Consider the following 16,917-nt stretch of genomic DNA (forward strand, 5'->3'; position numbering starts at 1 on the left):
CTCACAGGCTTTCCGGCTGAGGCTGGCTTCAAACTGTGATGCTGCTCAGATCTCAGCCTCCTTAGTAGCTAGGATTATAAACATGAGCCACCAGCACCTGGCTCAAAGCATTTTTTTTTTTAATAGAAGTTAGGCCATCCGGGGCCAGTGGCTCACACCTATAATACTAGCTACTCAGGAGGCTGAGATCTGAGGATTGTGGTTCAAACCAGCCCAGGCAAGATGCCCGTGAGACTCTTTTTTTTTTTTTTTTTGTCGGTCGTGGGGCTTGAACTCTGGGCCTGGGCGCTGTCCCTCAGCTCTTCAGCTCAAGGCGACCGCTCTACCACTTGAGCTACAGCGCCACTTCCGGTTTTCTGGTGGTTTATTGGAGATAGGAGTCTCATGGTCTTTTCTGCCCGGGCTGGCTTTGAACCGCGATCCTCAGATCTCAGCCTCCTGAGTAGCTAGGATTACAGGCGTGAGCCACCAGCGCCCGGCTTCCTGTGAGACTCTTATCTCCAATAAACTACCAGAAAACTGGAACTGGCGCTGTGGCTGAAGTGGTAGAACGCTTGCCTTGAGCTGAAAAGTGCAGGGACAGCGCCCAGGCCCAGAGTTCAAGCCTCACAACCAGCCTCCCACCCTACGCGCCCCCGCCCCCCCAAAAAAAAAGTTAGGCCAGAGGACGGCAAGTCCTCTAGGGACTGCACGTGGCCCTGGGTTTGAACTCAGCACTACAAAACAATACCCAATAAATACCATTTTATTTGTGTCCTAACAATAAGGTTCCTTATTAAAGACAATTTCTGACACTGTGCTTTTTATCACTCTTGTACAGATTCTCAGCGGGAATTTACCAGTAGACCGGGAACAGGATATGTACCTGTGGAGTTTTGGAAGAAAACAGGTATGTGTGTCTCTTCACCTAGGCTGCATGTACTCACTAGTTGGTGCAAGCTGGGAACACATACTGGGGGAAAGGTTGGTAACAGGCCCTTTAGTTATTTAATAATGTCTTCCTCATGGAGTTGTTGATTCCTGCTTCTTCCCTTCCAACTGATCCTGCATATCTCCTGACTATCTGTTGTGTCACCCTTTTACACCCTTCTCCTAGGTTACAGTGAGGCCTGAAGTACCCAGCTGTTTCCTTCCTTTTGATAAAAGTTGAATTAATCTCTCCTGCCTCACACAGTGTGTTCATGCTGCCACCACATTGGCTTCATTCAGCTCTTGGTGCAGCTTTTCAATCCCCAGTTCATTTACTCTCTATCCTAGTCAGGACTGTTCTTGGGCTAGAGATATAACTCAGTGGTGAGGCAACATTTGCTTAGCATGTGCTAAGCTCTGGGTTCAGTCCCCAGCACCACAGAAAAAGAAATGTTAACAACAGTGAATCTAGTCAGATTCTTCACTTTCTTTCTTTCTTTCTATCTTTCTTTCTTTCTTTTTGTCAGTCCTGTGGCTTGAACTCAGGGCCTGGGCACTGTCCTTGAGTTCTCTCTTTTTTTTGGGGGGGGTGTCCGGTCGTGGGGCCTGAACTCTGGGCCTGGGCACTGTCCCTCAGCTCTTCAGCTCAAGGCTAGGGCTCTACCACTTGAGCCACAGCGCCACTTCCAGCTTTTTTCTTTTTTGCTTATGTGGTGCTGAGGAATCAAACCCAGGGCCTTATGCATGCAAGGCAAGCACTCTACCACTGAGCCACCTTCCCAGCCCCAAAGAACGTTTCATTTTTCTGCTATGGTTTTCTCTCTTTTTTTTTTTCCTAGCGCTGTACCACTTGAGCCACAGCGCCACTTCTGGCTTTTTTCTTTTTGATTTTGTGGTGCTGAGGAATCAAACCTAGGTCCTCAGGCACGCAAGGCAAGCGCTCTACCACTGAGCCACCTTGAGTTCTTTTGCTCAAAGCTAGCACTCTACCACTGAGCCACAGTACTTTTTCTGTTTATGTGGTACTGAGGAATTAAACCCAGAGTTTTATGCATGCTAAACAAGCACTCTACCACTAAGCCACATTCCCAGGCCAGATTCTTCATTTTCATGTGAAAGTTTTTGAACATTTCTTTTTAAGACCAAATGGTCCAGATTGAAATACAATTTGTAAATTATAAACTGTTTTTTAGGGCTGGAGGACTAGCTCAGTGCTTCCATGTGTGAAGCACTTCTAGTCCCCTGTACTTCCTCTCCTGTCTAATAAAAGATAGCTTTTTAGTATATTCTTGGGGAGAGGCAACTTGCAAAATGTCCAAAAATCAGTTATTAGTTACATTAGTTTATAGTTTTCCAAAGTTATTATTTTACCATGTGAAACAGTTTAAAAAACTTCATACAACTGGAAAAGGGAAAATGTACATTATATTGATAAGTGGAGTAGAATTATGAGAAATGAAGCTGTTGTAAGGTAGAAAGAAAGATTATCATATACATGATCTCCTTGTAATTAGTAACTGACTGCTTAGGGCGGTTTTAGGTTACGGACCCAACTTTGATGTTGAGCCAACTAGATAAAAGTCCTTGCTCAATTTTAAAAGTGCTATCTGTTAATATACATGGCCACCAATAAGGCAGATACCCAAACTGTAATTTTTATCAATTCATCCGTAAACTGTGAGGGTAAATTCTGTTGATTCTAGAAGTACTCACCATGAGATCTGAGAATCAAGGTTCGAAGCCAGCCCAGACAAAAAGTATAAGATGGGAAGGTGGCTCACTGGTAGAGTGCTTGCTTCACATGCATGAGGCTCTGGGTTTGATTCCTCAGCACCACATAAAAAACTGGAAGTGGTGCTGTGGCTCAAGTGGTAGAGCCCTAGCCTTGAACTGAAGAGCTGAGGGACAGTGCCCAGGCCCAGAGTTCAGGCCCCACGACTGGACCAAAAAAAAAAAGACTCATTTCCAATTAACCAGCAAAAAGTCAGAAATTGACATGTAGCTCTCAAGTAGTAGAGAGACAGCCTTGAGTTCAAGCCTCAGTAACAGCACACACACACAAAAAATAATAAGTATCACTCACCACATCTAACCTCTAGTGTACCTGTGGTGACCATAGTGGGTCTGTGTAGCTAGCCTGAGGAAAAGAAGTCAGTAGTCCTTAGCCTATGGGTAAGGCTTTCTTAAGGCTATAGCAATAAGATAGGAATTTATAGGGGCTGGGAAGGTGGCTCAATGGTAGAGTGCTTGCCTTGCATGCATGAGGCCCTGGGTTTGATTCCTCAGCACCATATAAGCAGAAAAAGCCAGAAGTGGGGCTGTGGCTCAAATGGTAGAGTGATCACCTTGAGCTGAAGAGCTGAGGGGCAGCATCCAGGCCAGAGTTCAGGCTCCATGACCAACCAAAAACAAAAAACAAAAAAAAAAAGAATTTCTAGCACAGCAGTCTTGAACAGAGTTCCTTAATCTTTGTTGTGTAGTCCTATGGACTCACATGAATTCACATTTTCATTTGACTAATGTCAAAATGCAAAGAGCATATCATGTGGCATGCCCATGAGGGCTGGTCATAGGTAACTGGATAGTAACTGCCAAATCTAGATATCTAGCTATCTAGCTCATCTTTTTTTTCCTTGTTGTTGTTGTTGTTGTTGTTTGTCATGGGGCTTGAACTCAGGGCTTGGGCACTGTCCCTGTGCTTTTTTTTGCTCAAGACTAGTGCTCTACCACTTTGAACCACAGCACCATTTCTGGTTTTCTGGTGGCTAGTTGGAGGTAAGAGTCTAACAGACTTTCCCTCCTGGTCTGGCTTTGAACCATGATCCTCAGATCTCAGCTCCTGAGTAGCTAGGATTATAAGTGTGAACCAACAGCGCCCTACTCTAACTCATCTTTTTTTTTTTTTTCTTTTTTTGCAAATTCTTCATTGTGATTAAATGATTACAAAATTGCACCAATTTCACAGTATTGTAGGATAATGATGCTTAGTTAAAGTCACAAACACAAGGCTGGGAAGGTGGCTCAGTGGTAGAGTGCTTGCCTTGCATGCATGAGGCCCTGGGTTCGATTCCTCAGCACCACATAAGCAGGAAAAAATAGCCGGAAGTGGCGCTGTGGCTCAAGTGGTAGAGCGCTAGCCTTGAGCTGAAGAGCTGAGGGACAGTGCCCAGGTCCAGAGTTCAGGCCCCACAACTGGACCCAAAAAAAAAAAAGTCACAAACACATTCTCACTTTCATGGGGCAAATTGTCTATCATGGTCTATAAAGTTTATGAGTTCTGTGAGCTTTTTTTTTTTTTTTTTTTTTCTTTTTGATTGGTCGTGGTGCTCAAGGCGAGCATTCTACCACTTTAGCCACAGCACCACTTCTGGTTTTCTAGTGGTTTATTGGAGATAAGAGTCTCACAGGGGCTGGGAAGGTGACTCAGTGGTAGAGCACTTGCCTGGCATGCTTGAGGCCCTGGGTTCAATTCTTTAGCACCACATAAGCAAAAAGAAAAAAGCCAGAAGTGGAGCTGTGGTTCAAGTGGTAGAGAGCTAGCCTTGGGCTGAAGAGCTGAGGGACAGTGCCCAGCTCAGAGTTCAGGCCCACGACTGGAGTCTCACAGACTTTCCTGCCCAGGCTGGCTTTGAACCGCGATCCTCAGATCTCAGCCTCCTGAGTTGCGAGGATTTACAGGCGTGAGCCACCAGTGCCCAGCAAGTTCTATGGGCTTTGACAATACAGTTCTTTCTTCTACATTGGGTGATATGTACATTCCTTTCCTTTTGCATAGCGTCAGTTGCTCCCTCTTTCCCACTCATTCGTTCCCTCCCATAGCTGCATTGAGTTGCTTAGTTCGTTTTGATCAATGTCCAGTGCAAGTTCATCTTTATTTGCTGTGAGAAGTCTCCAGAATCAAAATCTCCTCTAGTCACTTATTTGTCCCTGTATACTCCAGGGACACCTCACCCTATCACTTGTTACTATGCCTGCTCTTGGTATATTACTCATCTCATTGCATAGCATTGCCATTCTCTTTCCTTCACCTCCACTTTATTTATTTATTATTGATTGATTGATTGATTGATTGATTGATTGATTGATTGATTGTCCGGTTGTGGGGCCTGAACTCTGGGCCTGGATGCTGTCCCTCAGCTCTTCAGCTTAAGGCTAGCCCTCTACCACTTGAGCCATAGTGCCACTTCCGGCTTTTTTTTTTTTTCTGCTTATGTGGTGCTGAGGAATTGAACCCAGGGCCTCATGCATGCAAGGCAAGCACTCTATCACTGAAATACCTTCCCAGCCCCACCTCCATTTTAGATAGATACTTTGGTACTGCCAGTATCATGTTCCCTGATATGCAACCTGTTTCTTCTGCTTTGTCCTTCTTAGAAATGCTGGGAAGGGGAGGGGAAAGATTTCCCGGCCAGTTGATTTTACTGTCACTTTCTTCCAGAAGAAGCTGTGAATAAGGTGAAAATTCAGGCCATGTCAGAAGTACAGAAGGCAGTTGCTGAGGCTGAGCAAAAAGCCTTTGAAGTGATTGCAACAGAGAGAGCTCGAATGGAACAAACCATAGCAGATGTCAAACGACAGGCCGCAGAAGATGCCTTCCTTGTGATCAATGAGCAAGAAGAGTCAACTGAGGTCAGAGTTCTACTAGGCTATGGTCTGGGCAGGGCAGTAAGACAGAGAGCCCACTCTTGAACTAGACAATATTAATTTTTAGCCAGTTACAATAGAGTTTTTCACTTGTATGCATGACATTTAGCTCTGTATATGTACTTTCTTTTTGGTTTTCACAGTAACCCAATAAGGTAGAGATTATTGCTTCTTTAATTTACAGTAGAGAAACCTAGCTCAGGAGATTGAACTGACATAATCCTGAAATTCTGAAGACAGATACTGAAGTAAGAAAAGCAGGGTAGGGCTGGGAAGGTGGCTCAGTGGTAGAGCGCTTGCTTGCATGCCTGAGGCCCTAGGTTCGATTCCTCAGCACCACATAAGCAAAAAGAAAAAAAGCCAGAAGTGGTGCTGTGGCTCAAGTGGTAGAGTGCTAGCCTTGAGCTGAAGAGCTTAGGGACAGCACCCAGGCCCAGAGTTCAGGCCCCACGACTGGACCCAAAAAAAAAAAAAGAAAGAAAAGCAGGGTACTGGGCTGGAGATATGACTCCCATAGGGTGTCAGCTGAAGAAGCAAGCCGATTGATAGCACAAGGCCCTGAGTTCAAATTTGAGTTCTACAGGGAAAAAAAAAAACAGGGCTGGTAGCTTGTACCTACAATTCTAGCTACTCAGGAGGCTGAGATCTAGATAATAAATCTTTATTGAAAAGTCCATGAAATGGGCTGGGAAGGTGGCTGAGTGGTAGAGTGCTTGCCTTGCATGCATGAGGCCCTGGGTTCGATTCTGCAGCACCACATAAGCAGAAAAGACCAGAAGCAGCACTGTGGCTCAAGTGATAGAGTGCTAGCCTTAAGCTGAAGAGCTGAGGGACAGTGCCCAGGCCCAGAGTTCAGGCCCCACGACTGACCCCAAAAAAAAAAAAAATGTTCATGAAACTTTATTTCTAAATAACCAGTAAAAAGCCAGGCTGGAGGGATAATTTAAGTGATAGAATGCCAGCCAAGCAAGCTTGAGGCCCCTAATTTCAAGCCTCAGTTCCAGCAAAAGGAAGATAAAACCACAGTCCTATGACATCTAGTCTCTTTACAAATAGGACAGCTCTTATGAGCTGAAACACATTAGGCAGACCTGCTAGTGCCTATGTTGGGCAGAGCACATGATGATGGAGACAAAAGGAAGAAACTGAAAAGGAAAACACATTTGATAACCAGGCATGGGTGGCTCATGCCTGTAATCCTACCTTTTCTGAGGATAGGGTTCAAAGCCAATCCAGGCAGATAATTTCTAGAGACTCTTATCTTCAATTAACCACTAAAAGCCTGGAAGTGGAAGTGTAGTGACAACTTTGGAAAAAAAACAAGATATATAAGAGTATAAGGCCCTGATTTCTAGCCCTAATAACACACAAAAAAAGCATATGACAGTAACATTTTAATAATCCTGACAGTACTTTTGAATATCATGAAGTTTTTCTCTAACTTTCATTGTAGTTATTTTTCAGGCTTAAAAATTTTGAGAAATGGGCTGGGAAGGTGGCTCAGTGGTAGAGCACTTGCCTTGCATGCGTGAAGCCCTGGGTTTGATTCCTCAGCACCACATAAGCAAAAAGAGAAAAGCTGGAAGTGGTGCTGTGGCTCAAGTGGTAGAGCGCTAGCCTTGAGCTGAAGAGCTGAGGGACAGTGCCCAGGCCCCAGAGTTCAGGCCCCACGACTGGACCAAAAAAAAATTTTTTTTTTTGAGAAACAAGCCTGGTAATTCTCTTCTGCTGAGGCACTAATAGCTAATTTTAAGTCATTGTCTTAAAATAAAATACATTTTCATTTTTTTGTTTTTGTTTTTAGAGTGCTAAGGTTCAAACTCTGAGCTCTACCACTGAGTTATACTCCCAGATCTGGGTTTTAGTTATTTTAAAATTAAACAAGTTTGTTGGGGTTTCTTTGTGTTTGTTGTTGTTACTCGCGCGCGCGTTTGTGCGTGTGTGTGTTTGTCTGTCATGGGGCTTGAACTCTCTGGGCCTGGGTACTGTCCTCAGTTCTTCAGCTCAAGGCAAGCACTCTACCACTTGAGCCATGGCACCACTTACAGTTTTCTGGTGCTTTATTTGAGATAAGAGTTTCATGGACTTTCCTGCCCAGGCTGGCTTTAAACTGTAATCCTCAGATCTCAGCCTCTTGAGTAGTTAGTAGGATTACAGGCATGAGCCACTGGCGCCTGGCTAAACAGTACAAGTTTTATTTTTTCCTTGTTAAATGAATCCATTTAAATACAGTGATGCCAAGCATAGCCAGGTAAAGACAAATTTGCTTTATAAAAGACCCTGCATGTGAAAATACAACTTCTTTAAGCCTTCCTTTCTCCTTACCCCTCCTACTTTTTCTCTACAATTATTCTGTTTTGTTTGAAACAGGGTGGCCTCAAACTCAGTTCTCATGCTCAGCCTCCTGAATACCAGGATTATAGGTGTAAACCACCATATCCAGTTTGTAGAGTTGGTTGTTTTTTTTTTTTCAGTGCTGAGGTTCAAACTCAGGCTTGTATATGCTAGACAAGCATCCAACCACCGAGATATATCCTCAGTTTTTGCTTTTGTTTTTGAACTCGTTAGGTAGATGCTCTTATTATTTGCATTTGGCCTCTTTTTACATGGGTTGTTTTTTAGGTAGAGCCTCACTTTTTGCATTGATGAAGAACACACACACACACACACACACACACTTTTTGCATTGATGAAGAACACACACACATACACACACACACACACACACACACGTACACACGTCGCCATAGTGTTTTGAGGATAACAAGCACATGCCATCAAGCCTAGACTTTGTCTGAGATGGAGTCCTATGAGCTGCTTTTTCACCAGTCTAGCTTCAGACTGTAACCTCCTGACCTCTGCCTCCCAAGTAGCTAAGATTTTAACATTGAGCCACCATGCAGACTTCTGTGTTTAAAGAAGGAATGGTGATTTTTGGTTGAGGGTGAGTTCTAGACTGCATAGGTTCAAATCCTAAGCCTGTATTTTTTTCTGCCACGTGTCATTTGGATGTTTATAACATCATTCAAGGAACCACAGAAAATCAACACAGCAGCCAGCCACAGGCATCAACAGTAAGCCTGTATGTGCATCCTATCATATACCATAAGCATGTATGTCTATCCTATCATCTACCAAATGATTACAAATGGGAACTTCCTACCTCCCCATTTAGAGATTTTTTAAGAAGCCTTTACTTATTTATTTTGTGCCAATACTAGTTTGAGCCTGGGCACTGTCCCTTAGCATTTCCACTCAAGGCTGGTACTCCAGCTCTTAAGTCACCTCCACTTCCAAGAGGTTATCTTTTTTTTTTGTCGGTTGTGAGGCTTGAACTCTGGACCTGAATGCTGTCCCTCAGCTCTTCAGCTCAAGGCTAGCGCTCTACCACTTGAACCACTGCACCACCTCCGGTTTTCTGAGTGTTTTATTGGAGATAAGAGTCTCATGGACTTTCCTGCCTGGGCTGGCTTTGAACCACGATCCTCAGATGTTAGCCTCCTGGGTAGCTAGGATTATAGGCATGAGCCACCAGCGCCTGGTGAGGTTATCATTTTTAAACCATTTATAAAGTGGCCTAAGATGAAGCATACACCAACATCTACCCCAGAAACCTTTCCGAAACAGGGATGTATGTAGAGTCTAAGCTTTTGTTTGCATTGACTAGGTAGAATGGTTTCCTGGCATTTCACTGGTGTCTGTGCAGTTTCTCCTTGTCCTATAAGAAGCCCTTTGGTAGGGGGCTTGAATTGTAATCCTCTTCTAGTCCCACTCAGCATTCATACTGAAAGTCATCCTCCCTTAAAGAATCAACTTTCTTCTCTCTCCAGTGGATATAGCAGCCTCTGTCCTGTTACCTTGGTAGTTTGGGGCTTTTGGAGGTTGTTTGTACGTTTGTTTGTGGTACTGGACTTTGGACTCAGGGCCTCACACTCATTAATAAGCACCCACCCCACCACTTGAACCAAACCTCCAGCTGAGACCTGTCATTTTTAGGAAGATAAAATGAATTCTTGGTATGGATCCCATTCTTCCTGGTAGTTTCATCAGAATAGTGCATAAGACTTGTCTGTCAGCAGTGGGTCCTGGAGTCCTTGTGCAGAGGGCACGTGCATATCACTAGTGGCCTGAGCCTGTGCTGGGCTGCACTGTGGCCACCTTTATTCTAATGTGCTCTTCTCTCCTAGCCAACTGAGAGAGGCATCAAGTTGTCTGTCTGGTGACTGTAGTGCTGCTTTCGGTTCTCCCAATGCCTTGATTGGCTCATGTGTTCTGTAATAGAATTGCTACATTCTCAGCTGATAGTTTTGCTGAGCTCTGGTAGTACCTTCCCCCTCTGAAAAAGTTCAAGAAGGAATGAGAAAGTGCTATCACTTCAGAGCTAAGTTTCCTTGAGGAGAGACAGACCTCTTTCTCCCCAAATCCCAGGCCGTCAGCAAAGGAGAATGGGCAGCACAGGCGCCCAAAGCAGAAATACACAGTCACCTCCCTCTTCCCCATCCATCCCAGTTCCTTAGCAGGTGGCTTTTTGGGAAGAGGTCCACTTATACAAGGTGGCTCATGCCTATAACCTAGCTTCTCAGGAGGCTGAGATCTAAAGATTGATATTGGAAGCCAGCCCAGGCAGGAAAGTCTGAGGGACACTCATCTCAAATTAACTATCATAAAGCCAGATGTGAAACTGGGGCTCAAGTGGTAGAGCACTAGCCTTGAGTGAAAAAGCAAAGGACAGCACCCAGGCCCTGAGTTCAAGCCCCTGTGCTGGCGCGCACACACACACAAAATGTTAGTAAAAACAACAGGGCTCATTCCTCCATTGGAAGGAATGAGTGTACACCTATGGTGTGTTTAGAAGGTGTCTGTTGCAGGAGCGCTGGGGATGAGGTAATTTACTCTCTGAGAAGCCAAGCAGGTGTCAGAAGATAAACCTGTGTCTTAAGCTGGAGGAGGGCTTGTGCCTGCCCAGGCTGCACATGTACCCTGTATCTTTTTTTTTTTTTCTTTCGGTCAGTTGTGGGGCTTGAACTCTGAGCCTGGGCGCCGTCCCTCAGCTCTTCAGCTCAAGGTGAGCGCTCTACCACTTGAGCCACAGTGCCACTTCCGGTTTTCTGAGTGGAGATAAGAGTCTCACAACCTTTCCTGCCCGGGCTGGCTTTGAACCATGATCCTCAAATCTCAGCCTCCTAAGTAGCTAGAATTGCAGCCATGAGCTACCAGCGCTAGTCCCCTATGTCTTTTGGGTAGTTTTCCTGCTCTGCATATGAAGGACATTCAGAACAGGGTATGTCTGTCTTTCTCATGGTTGAACTAGTAGCAAGGAGTACCATGTAGGTAACATTGACAAATGAGAAGCCCACCCCTTGAGATCCTAGCAGCTACTAACTGATGCCTATGTCTTGCAGAACTGCTGGAACTGTGGCCGCAAAGCTAGCGAGACGTGCAGTGGCTGCAACATTGCCCGGTACTGCGGCTCTTTCTGCCAGCACAAGGACTGGGAGCGGCACCACCGCCTCTGTGGCCAGAGTCTGCATGGTCAGAGTCCCCATAGCCAGAGCCGGCCGCTGCTTCCTGGAGGGAGGGGCTCCTCAGCCAGGTCAGCTGACTGCAGTGTGCCTAGTCCGGCCCTAGACAAGACCTCGGCCACCACCTCACGTTCCTCAACTCCTGCCTCTGTAACAGCCATTGATGCCAATGGACTCTGAGCCCCAGACTCCACCCACCCTTATGGCCACTCCATGTGACAGAGCCCTTGCAGCAAGGATTTGGCTGTTGGATCCAGGAGCTGTTGGGTCATTGTCAAGAACTGAAGTGAAAGCAGGACTTGACTAAAGCTCCCTGCAACTTGTCAAGAATGTGCAGAAGAACTAGTATGCTGGGCTTTGCACACAGGTGGCCTGAACTGCCTCCTCGGTGGCTCTCCCATGTTCCTCTCCCAGTCAGAGCTGGCTTAGCCAGCCCATTCAGTGCAGATCACCAGCTCCCCACCTTCTTCACTGGCAGACTGTCACAGTGCTGGCCAAGCTGGCTGCAACTCACCCCTGTACTATCTAGTTCCTGCTCCATCCACGGGCCTCATGTGCCAGAGGCCAGGACGCAGACAGCAGGCTGAGGAGGCCTCTCAGCCTCACAGGGACTTGGGTAGGCGAAAAGCTGTGCTCAGGACTCATCCTCTGCCCAGAAAAGGGCAAAAAAGAAGCCAGTACTTCAGTTGAAGCACTCCTAATGCTAAGAAGGAATAAAAATAAGTTTTCCCTGACATTGAAAAGTATTTTGGACTAGTTTCCAACCTGGCTGGCTCCTTTCGTTTGGAACCCATTTTTCTTCCATATCTCACTTGATTTTGTGTGTGCAGAAAATAGTTTCCAGCACTTGGACTGGTCCAAGAGAAAATGGGACTCCTTTGTGTTAGTCTTCTCTCTGAGCATGCTGGCCAAACTAGTATCATTAAATTACTGAGCAGGCCATCTCTTGGAAGTTCAGGGCCCTCTGCCACTGCTTGACTGTTTGCATAGTCATCTTCTACGTCCTTTTCTCTCAGACCGCGTATGACAGACTCTGGGCATTGTCTGCCTGTGGGCTCTGGTTAGTACTGTTAGGCTGCAGCAGTTACATGAGCTGTGCCGGAGTGTGAGGACTTAGCAGAACAGGCTGGTGTTAGCTGAGCAGCCCTCTGGACCTGAAGAGGCTCCTCACACCTGGTTCCTGGCTTTATGGCTATGACATCAATTCATTATCAGGCACACAGGCTCAGTCTCCCTTCTCACATGACCTGTTCAGTACATTCCTTCAGCTCAGGAAGATTGTATGACATGTAAGAGCTGTTTGGGAAAGCTTTCTACCTGCTCCCCTGGCTGTCCAGCCCCTCCCTACCCCCCAGAGTGGTGGGTGCTACTTCATACCTTCTCTGCCAGCACAGGGACCTACTCCCACTTATTCCCCACTAAGCTCCAGCATCCTCCCCTGTCCTGTGGAATCACTTGGGGTGAGTTGCTTGACCTTGTTCCTGCTGGCTTTTGAAAGCCATGGTTAGATTGCCACTTTCTGTGCAGTGACCTAATCTGAATTAAAAGCCCTATTGGTCCCATACAGGAAAGTGATGGGCATGGTGGCATCAGCCTCCCATATAGTTGTAACATACTTAAGAGCTTTTAAGTCCCTACTGTACTTTAATCAAAGATTTTCAGTTTTTCAAAGAAACTTGGTACAGGGAACCTTAAGACTTGCTGGAAGCCGGGCGCTGGTGGCTCACGCCTGTAATCCTAGCTACTCAGGAGGCTGAGATCTGAGGATCGCGGTTCAAAGCCAGCCCGGGCAGGAGAGACCGTGAGACTCCTATCTCAAATAAACCACCAGAAAACCGGAAGTGGCGCTGTAGCTCAAGTGGTAGAGCACTCGCCTTGAGCTGAAGAGCTGAAGGACAGCGCCCGGGCCCAGAGTTCAAGCCCCACGACAAAAAAAGACTTGCTGGAGCTGGGAAGGTGGCTCAGTGGTGGAGTGCCTACCTTGCATACATCAGGCCCTGAGTTTGATTCTCTACACCACATATGCAGAAAAAGCCAGAACAGCAATGTGGCTCAAGTGGTAGAGTGCTAGACTTGAGCTGAAGAGCTGAGGGACAGCGCCCAGGCCCAGAGTTCAGGCCCCACGACCAACAACAATAACAACAACAAAAAGACTTGCCAGGCACCAGTAGCTCATACCTATAATCCCAGCTACTCAGGAGGCTGAGATCTGAGGATCACAATTTAAAGCCAGCCCGAGCAGAAAAGTCCCCATGAGATTCATCTTTAATTAACCACTCAAAAATCAGAAGTGGAGCTGTGGCTCAAAGCGGTAGAACATTAGCTTTGAACAAAAGAGCTCAGGCCCTGAATTCAAGCCCTAGGACCAACAAAAATATCAAATACCTAGACTTCCATTGTATAAAGTAAGGTGGACCCAGAGAATGAACAGGTAATTACGCTATTTTAGCATGTAATACAAGACCTAGAGCCCTTCAGTCTGCCCAGTACAGCCTGGCCTTCCTCTCCCCCATCTATCTCCTAGAACCTCTTCCACTGGGAGGTCACTGTCTCAGGGGAAAAATCAGTTAGCACAAGAGTGTCCTGGGTCTGTCCTTGGCTCACTTTCTTCATTTAAAGTTGTCACTGACCACAAGACTAGCAGTGTAGCTGTTGTACTGGTTAGAATAAGAGCCAAAATCACTGGGCAGTGGAGATGCATGCCTATAATTCCAGCACTCAAGGCTGAGGCAGAAGGATCCTGAGTTTTAACACCCATGTCTTTTAGTGGGGGAAAACAAAACAAACAGAACCAAGACTGTTATTAGGATCTTGTCGTGGTCTTCCACAGGGAAACTCAGGTGCAGAGCCTGGCCTACTTTTGTAAGCTATGGTTCCAGTCCAAAGAGTTTCTGTTTGAGTCTGTAAAGCCATTCCAGACTGCTTGGCTCCTGTGCTCTAAGAGTCCATCTGCAATCCTAGGCAGGACTCCATACCAGTTCAATTCTCAGAGCTTTTAGTCTGTGTGTGTGTGTGTGTGTGTGTGTGTGTGTGTGTATGTGTGTGTGTGTGTGTGTGTGTGCGCGCGCGCTAAGAGTCCATCTGCAATGTGTGTGTGTGTGTGTGTGTGCTAAGAGTCCATCTGCAGTGTGTGTGTGTGTGTGTGTGTGTGTGTGTGTGTGTGTGTGTGCGCGCTAAGAGTCCATCTGCAATCCTAGGCAGGACTCCATACCAGTTCAGTTCTCAGAGCTTTTAGTCTGTGTGTGTGTGTGTGTGTGTGTGTGTGTGTGTGTGATTGGAGGTAGAAATCAGGGCCTCATGCTAACTAGGCATGTGCTCTGCCACTTGCCTCCAGGCCCTTTATGCATCAGTTATTTCCAAGGCAGAATCTCTACATCCCAGTTAGCCTGGGCTGCTATCTTCCTACTTGTGCTTCCCTGTGTCACTGGGGATGCTACCCTAGGACTATGATCTTCTGATCTCTTTCCCAAAAGGATTACAGGCTTGAGACACCACATTCAGTTCCCTTTCAATGTCACACACAAGGCATGGGCATCATCCATGATTTCCCTTTCTCCAACTCCATTCTTCAGCTCCCTGGACAGGAGGAAAAGCAGCATCTGGGTGAGGTAGGAGCCATTCTAGACTCCCCACTTGGTTTCTGGTCTCTACTGACCACTTCTACCAGTTTGGGAGTGGATGGACAGGCTCCCATGCATCTCCACTGGGATTTTTAGGAAGTATTAGAGTCAGGCGGCTTAGAGGCATGGCCTCTACAGTTGATCCAAATGAAGAAGGCTAAGAGTGGCTGGAGTGGTTCAGAAGGTGGCAGAGCATGTCCAGAGGAGAAGGCGAGCCAGCCCTTGGTTTGCTGAGGGGTCCTGGCGGTGGAGGGGCTTCACAGTATGAGGACAAATCACAGGAACCAGCAGACACCAAGGGCAGCCCACATGGGAGCCATCTTTAAATGTTTTTGGTGGTTCTCTGGGTGCCAGTCCCCCTGTACTTTCGGCTCATGCAGTGTTGAAGGCTTGGGAAGAAGTTGAGTGGTTGCACCTCACGGGGTGCCCCTGCTCAGTAGACTTGCTCATGTGTAGCTGGGGAGGGGGCAGGTGCAATGTGTTGCTCTTCTTGAGGCACCGCTGAGTCTTGTCTTCACAAATCTACATGTGGAAGCGGCTGTATGGGCCTTGGCTGTGGCCCTCCTTCTGCATTTTGGGCTCCGTGGTCCATCAGGGCCTGTTGGTCCACTGGGAGCACATCACTTCTTGCCATCAGCTTGAGCATCTTCTGCTTCCAGACAGAAAAATTCCCATTTTGCTTCCCAGCCCCGTCGCCTCCTCGCAGAGGTATAGACAGTAGGTCTTCAGGATGTCTCGTCATGTTTGCTTGAAGCTTCATGACACAATTGCAATTGTATGATAATGAATTCTTTGGAGAGAAAATATAAAGGATGTCCAGATGGCCATTTGTCCAAGAAACTGTAGGAGGGATTGTGGACTGAATAAATCATTACAAATAGGACACATCTTGAAGGCTTTCTTAAGAACTGGACTAGAACCAAGGTTTCCAGGCTCCTGAGTCAGGAGAGCAAGCCAATGCGGATGGTTTTTAGCTATTTGCAGAGAATTGGGTGGTGGCATGTTTGAACCAAATGTGAGAAAAGCCAGAAGGACCTGGACTGCTCCAGCATGGGCCAGATGGCCAGCTGTCAAAGAAGAGCCCTGCCCCAGCTGGCAGGGACAGCAGGACAGCTGCTCAGCAGAGCCCTTCTGGCTCTCGAGAATAGTTCTGTGAAACCAAAATGCTCACTACCTGCCTCTTTGCCCAGTGCATGGACATGAATTTTCCAAAGATGGTGGAGCAGGTAACCAGCCTATTCTGAGCCAAGAGAAAGTTGGGAGGCCTGAAGGCAGGCCTGCAGCCAACCCTCCACCTCCCACTCCACAGCCCAAGAGGAGGCACTTCGCGCACAGACCCATCTGGTTAGGCCTCAGACTACCCAGGGTGTGCTCCCACGGATGCTTATACCAAATAGGGCGTGTGCAGCTGGTGTCTGTAGGGGACAGCCCGGCCCTGCCTTGTAGTTGGCGGAAAGAAGCAGCAATAAGCATTGGGTGAATGGTGAAAGGGATATTTAGCTTTCCAAGTTCCTGATGAAGCTCCAAAGGCTCCATCCATAAAAGAAAGGCAGTGATGTAAATAAATAGAATCTAAGCCCCGCGTGCGGTGTCAGGGGGCTGCTGAGTGGGAGCCGCTGTGGGATGCGCCAGTCTGCTTCTGTATTCACCATTTGACTCTGATAAGAACTTTTGTTACTCAACTGTGCATAACTTATTTAAGGTACTGTATAAACGAACCAAAACCGTTAAATATGTATTTAGTTTGTTCTACTTAGTCAATAAAAAGGCTATATTCCTTTTCTGACTCAAGCTGGATTGGGCTGGGAGGCTGGCGTGGTGCCGTGGTGGGCTATGCGTGGTGGTGGCCTGCACTAGGCCTGGGTCCCCTTCCCACTTCGAGTCTTGGTGCTTGAACCATTCTTGCTACGTCATAAAGATGGGGCATGCGTGCACTCAGACCCTGGAACCGCTCTGTGAAGCCAGCGACAATGGCTTGTCTGTCCCAAGTGGGGCTATGTCCATCCAGAAAGCCTGCAGTTAAGCTTCACCAACAGCTTAGGGACACTCCTGTCACCATTAAATGACTTTTGGCAAGGAGATTTCAACCAAGGTCTGAAAAATAAAATAATGGATGTAGGATCTTTTTTCTAATAACTCCTCTTTTGTTTTTCTTTTTGCCGGTCATGAGGCTTGAACTCTGGGCCTGGGTGCTGTCCCTGAGCTCTTTTTGCTCAAGGTTA

At 46.7% G+C, this 16,917-nt stretch overlaps 1 protein-coding gene across 4 annotated transcripts in view; it reads left to right on the top strand.

The window, feature by feature from the left end:
* Positions 1–16,459, top strand: part of Cbfa2t2 (CBFA2/RUNX1 partner transcriptional co-repressor 2) — a 100,024-nt gene extending 83,565 nt beyond the window's left edge. For 3 of the 4 annotated variants that reach the window (XM_070007082.1, XM_070007080.1, XM_070007083.1), the window contains 3 exons: positions 821–889; positions 5,348–5,538; positions 10,956–16,459. In XM_070007082.1, the coding sequence (XP_069863183.1) occupies positions 821–889; positions 5,348–5,538; positions 10,956–11,255 (560 nt within the window). In that variant the 3' untranslated portion in view covers positions 11,256–16,459. The remainder of the gene's footprint in view (positions 1–820; positions 890–5,347; positions 5,539–10,955) is intronic. The other variant, XM_070007081.1, reaches the window with a different exon arrangement.
* Positions 16,460–16,917: the final 458 nt, after the last annotated feature.

The sequence above is a fragment of the Dipodomys merriami genome, unplaced genomic scaffold, assembly GCF_024711535.1.
Source record: "Dipodomys merriami isolate MVZ:Mamm:240054 unplaced genomic scaffold, mDipMer1.0.p SCAF_7, whole genome shotgun sequence".
NCBI classification, from domain to species: Eukaryota; Metazoa; Chordata; class Mammalia; order Rodentia; family Heteromyidae; genus Dipodomys; species Dipodomys merriami.